This window comes from Tachysurus vachellii, chromosome 11 (assembly GCF_030014155.1).
Source record: "Tachysurus vachellii isolate PV-2020 chromosome 11, HZAU_Pvac_v1, whole genome shotgun sequence".
NCBI lineage: Eukaryota > Metazoa > Chordata > Actinopteri > Siluriformes > Bagridae > Tachysurus > Tachysurus vachellii.
Window position 1 is genome coordinate 24,284,298 of NC_083470.1, and position 4,555 is coordinate 24,288,852.

Genomic DNA, 4,555 nt, shown 5'->3' on the forward strand with positions numbered 1-4,555 from the left:
GATAGATAGATAGATAGATAGATAGATAGATAGATAGATAGATAGATAGATAGATAGATAGATAGATAGACAGACAGACAGATAGATAGATAGATAGATAGATAGATAGATAGATAGATAGATAGATAGATAGACAGACAAACAGACAAACAGACAGTTAGTTAGATAGATAGATAGATAGATAGATAGATAGATAGATAGATAGATAGATAGACAGACAGACAGACAGACAGACAGATAGATAGATAGATAGATAGATAGATAGATAGATAGATAGATAGATAGATAGATAGATAGATAGATAGATAGACAAACAGACAGACAAACAGTCAGACAGACAGACAGATAAATGGATAGATAGATAGATAGATAGATAGATAGATAGATAGATAGACAGACAGACAGACAGACAGACAGACAGACAGACAGACAGACAGACAGACAGATAGATAGATAGATAGATAGATAGATAGATAGATAGATAGATAGATAGATAGATAGATAGATAGATAGAGCCTTTAATAAACACATCTGTTTGGTTTTGGTTCCTGTTTTCTGCCCTCGGGTGTGGCGCGTGAACAACATTCCCTTAACGACTCTGTGTAACTCCTATGTGTCGTTTCCTTTAGTTTGACTCAGAGGTGACTGTGTAAGACTTTCTAATGTTAATTAATCCCTGACATAGCGTTCACACGCGATACTAACATTTAAGGCTTTTAAAAGTGCGCCTGACATTGATTTATTATTTATTTATGTATTAATAAAAAGAATAAAAGAGAAGGCTGAGTCAGCGCTCTTGCCCTTGTCGGTTTCCATGGTTACGCTGAGACGCGTCTACTAAACTACTAAAAACGTGACAGTGTTTAATGTCAGGTGAGTGTAGGTTTTTATTTATATATATACGTACTATTTAGTACAAAAGTATGCGTGTTTGAGCATACTTTTATAACGCAATAGTGTTTACTATTTTAGCATTCTGTTCATTAAAGAAATTAACCAATTATTTATTGTTATTGTTTTCCAATTATTTATTTTTAAACTGTGTTATTTTTAATAATATATTATGTAGAATTTTTTTTAATGTGTATGCAATGAGTTGTTTGTAATAATTGCCAATTGTTGATATTTATTTATTTATTTATTTATTTATTTATTTATTTATTTATTTATTGGTCACAACACCTGCATCAGATTAGTCTCAAGTCTTTATGTGAAAGTTAAAGGCCAATATAGGAAATGAGCCGAGACCATTTATATTCAAATGAGATCAGTTTCGTTATAGAAACCTGTCCAGGCTTGCTTTAGCAGAGCTTCAGAGTTACAGCTTTTATCATTACATACATCATTTATTCATTCGTTCATTCATTTCCGAAAATAAGAACAGGTACCACTCTGCGCTCAGTCCCCCATTGTATTTCTAAAAACAGACAAACAAGAGTCAATCTGCTGATATTTTTTTTACCAAAAGGAATAAAGACACACTATTGCGAGCATCTGTATATCTTAATCCAATCCTGAGTGACACCTAAAATACTTAAAGTGCAATCAAGTGCTTCAGCATATATTAAAGAGTCCCAGGGATCTTTGGTCAGTTCTCATTTCAAGCCTGACTTGAAAGAAGTACAGACCATTACTTTTTCATTAAGAAGAAAAACAAGAGTTAACTCCTGCTGTGTTGACCCACTCCACGCTGGCTGAGATTCAGGGGCTCGGGGGTGGGTTAGTGTGATATAGGGGGCTGTGCTTTAGAAAAACAGGGGGGTCTGAGGGGCGGAGATGGAGGGATGAGGAGGGGATGGAGGTTAAATAGGCTGGGTGGTTCTCCCCCCTTCACTTAAACACACATTCTCTCTTGCTCCGTCTCGTTCTCTCTATCCCATGTGTGCACGGTGCAGAACTTCACAGAGAGTCTTCTGTTCACAGAGGAAAGCCAACAAGTTGCCTTTTGCAGCACAGCAACTTTTGGTTCTTGAGTTTTAAAAGCGCACCTGGACGAAAGGAAGACTTCTTCAAGCAGGACTTTTTAAAAGCTTTGTGGAACCGAGACACCATCACCTTTATCCAATGGATCCCACGGAATACCCCGACAGCTACGATTATTATGAAGACAACGAGACGACGTGCGACTACTCAGAGTGGGAGCCGTCCTACTCCCTCATCCCTGTCCTCTACATGCTCATCTTCATCCTAGGTCTGTCCGGGAACGGGATGGTCATCTTCACCATGTGGCGTTCAGCCAAGTCCAAGCGCCGTGCTGCAGACGTCTACATCGGCAACCTGGCTTTGGCAGACCTGACCTTTGTGGTGACCCTGCCACTGTGGGCCGCGTACACGGCACTCGGGTACCACTGGCCATTCGGTGTGGCACTTTGCAAGATCAGCAGCTATGTGGTGCTGGTGAACATGTATGCCAGTGTCTTTTGCCTCACATGCTTGAGCTTTGATCGCTACCTGGCCATTGTGCACTCACTGAGCAGCAACCATCTTCGATCACGAGGCACTGTGATGGTATCACTCGGTGCAATTTGGCTGCTTTCCGGGACTCTCGCAGCACCTACGCTGCTCTTTCGCACCACGGTGGACGATGTGATCAGCAACCGCACCACCTGTGCTATGGACTTCAGCCTGGTGACTCTGAATCAGCGCCATGAGTCACTATGGATTGCCGGATTGAGTTTGTCTTCCTCAGCTCTTGGTTTCTTGCTCCCTTTTATGGCCATGACTGTGTGCTACTGCTTGATAGGCTGTACAGTGGCACGCCACTTTGGCCACCTTCGCAAAGAGGACCAGAAGAAGCGGCGCCTCCTAAAGATCATCACCACTCTGGTGGTGGTATTCGCCCTCTGCTGGACGCCTTTCCATGTACTGAAGAGCATGGATGCGCTGTCATACCTGGGACTGGCTCCAACCTCTTGTGGTTTCCTGCACTTCCTGCTGCTGGCGCACCCATATGCCACCTGCCTGGCGTACATCAACAGCTGTCTCAACCCGTTCCTCTATGCCTTCTTTGACCTGCGTTTCCGCTCACGGTGCCTCTGCCTGCTCAGCCTGAAGAAGGTTGTGCACGGTCATGTCAGCTCTGCCTCATCCACTCTCAGCGCACAGACCCAGAAGTCCGAGTTGCACTCGCTTGCCACCAAAGTGTGAGGAGAAGGAGAACAGAAAGAGATGAGGGGAAGGATAAAAAAACGGAGGTGAGAGAAGAAATGGGGAGCGACCAGACGGCTGGACCATTCTGGTGGCTTCACTCATCCAGGCTGAGCCTCAAACATGAACATTTATTTGACTTTTGGACTTTTAAGTCTCTCTCTCTCTGTCTCTGTGAAGAACCAGTTCATTATATGTACAGCTTGTAAATAATACTCCCAGGGTTGTGTAATCTACTGTAGGAACAATGATGTATGCAAATTGTATGAGGATGAATTGTAAGGACAGTTCTGGGCTTTAGTTTTCAACTCCACCAAGGTGATAACAGAGAAATCTACGGCTTGTATATGAATGTGTGTGTGCATGCGTGTGTATGTACGCTGGTCTAAGATACAAATTGTACAGTATTTTCCTACTTCAAAAAACATGCTTAGCATCTGTAGCACTTGTGTAAAACGATGATATAAATGTATGAGTTTGCTTAATGAGCCCTTCTTCCTGCCTTTGCTTGTGTGTTTGCTGACGAAAGCTTCAAAGTGTGTGTGTGTTTGCTGGGGGAGCAAGTAACTAAAGAAAAGGTGTTGTAGCTTAATTAGATAGTTTAAAGAGTGGTCAGAGACACGGGAGGAGGAGGAGACGGGGCAGACAGACAGATGGCAGCTGACAAATGTCTCTTGGAAAGGGAGAGAGGTGAGGACGGTAGGAGGTGCCAGGGCGGCGGTGCTCTCCAGATAAAGTAGGGCTCATGAAATGTTTATTTTTGCTGATCTTTCTGTAACTAACTACTGCATTAAAGATATTATGAAGCAAAGCCAACTTTTGTGTATATATAAAACATCTGTGTGAGTGTGTGTGTGTGTGTGTGTGTGTGTAATCATCAGTTAATGTTTCGGTTAAAGACCTCGGTTGAGGAGGCTATTTATCAGACACAGACACATGCGAGAACGTTTAAAAACCACAAGCATATAGTAGTTGAATTGTAAAAAAAAAAAAAAAAAAAACCTCTGGTTAGCAATTAATATGTTTTGGCCAGCAATGTTTCCTGGCAGTCATAAAAAAAAAACACCTGAATCAGATAGTTAGCCTAATTAGTGTGATATAAGTATGCATAATTGTATAACAAGGCAATCCATAAGATTGTTAAACAGTGCCTCATTACTTTACATTGTTTATTGAAAATGCACATTTTATATAAAATGTTTTCAAGAGAGAAACCAGGGAGGAACATTCGTTTTACAAGGGGGATGGTTTATGTCATTTGTTTTAAAAGTCATCTCGCATCCCCCCCTCCATCAAATCCAGTCCTGCAAGCACACACATTCTTTAAAAGTGCTGAGACTTCATTCTGGGTCTCTTTGACTCACAAACCAATTTTTAACGAAATTAACAATGACAATTGATGGTGCAG

At 41.6% G+C, this 4,555-nt stretch overlaps 1 protein-coding gene across 1 annotated transcript; it reads left to right on the forward strand.

Annotated features, from left to right (window-relative positions):
• Positions 1–1,843: 1,843 nt before the first annotated feature.
• Positions 1,844–3,958, forward strand: aplnra (apelin receptor a). Its single transcript, XM_060882362.1, has one exon. It carries the CDS (start codon positions 2,065–2,067, stop codon positions 3,145–3,147), a length of 1,083 nt encoding a protein of 360 aa, XP_060738345.1. The 5' UTR covers positions 1,844–2,064; the 3' UTR covers positions 3,148–3,958.
• Positions 3,959–4,555: the final 597 nt, after the last annotated feature.

Bases quoted from the DNA above. Each gene is read 5' to 3' on its own strand.
- aplnra (XM_060882362.1), top strand. From the start codon at position 2,065: ATGGATCCCACGGAATACCCCGACAGCTACGATTATTATGAAGACAAC.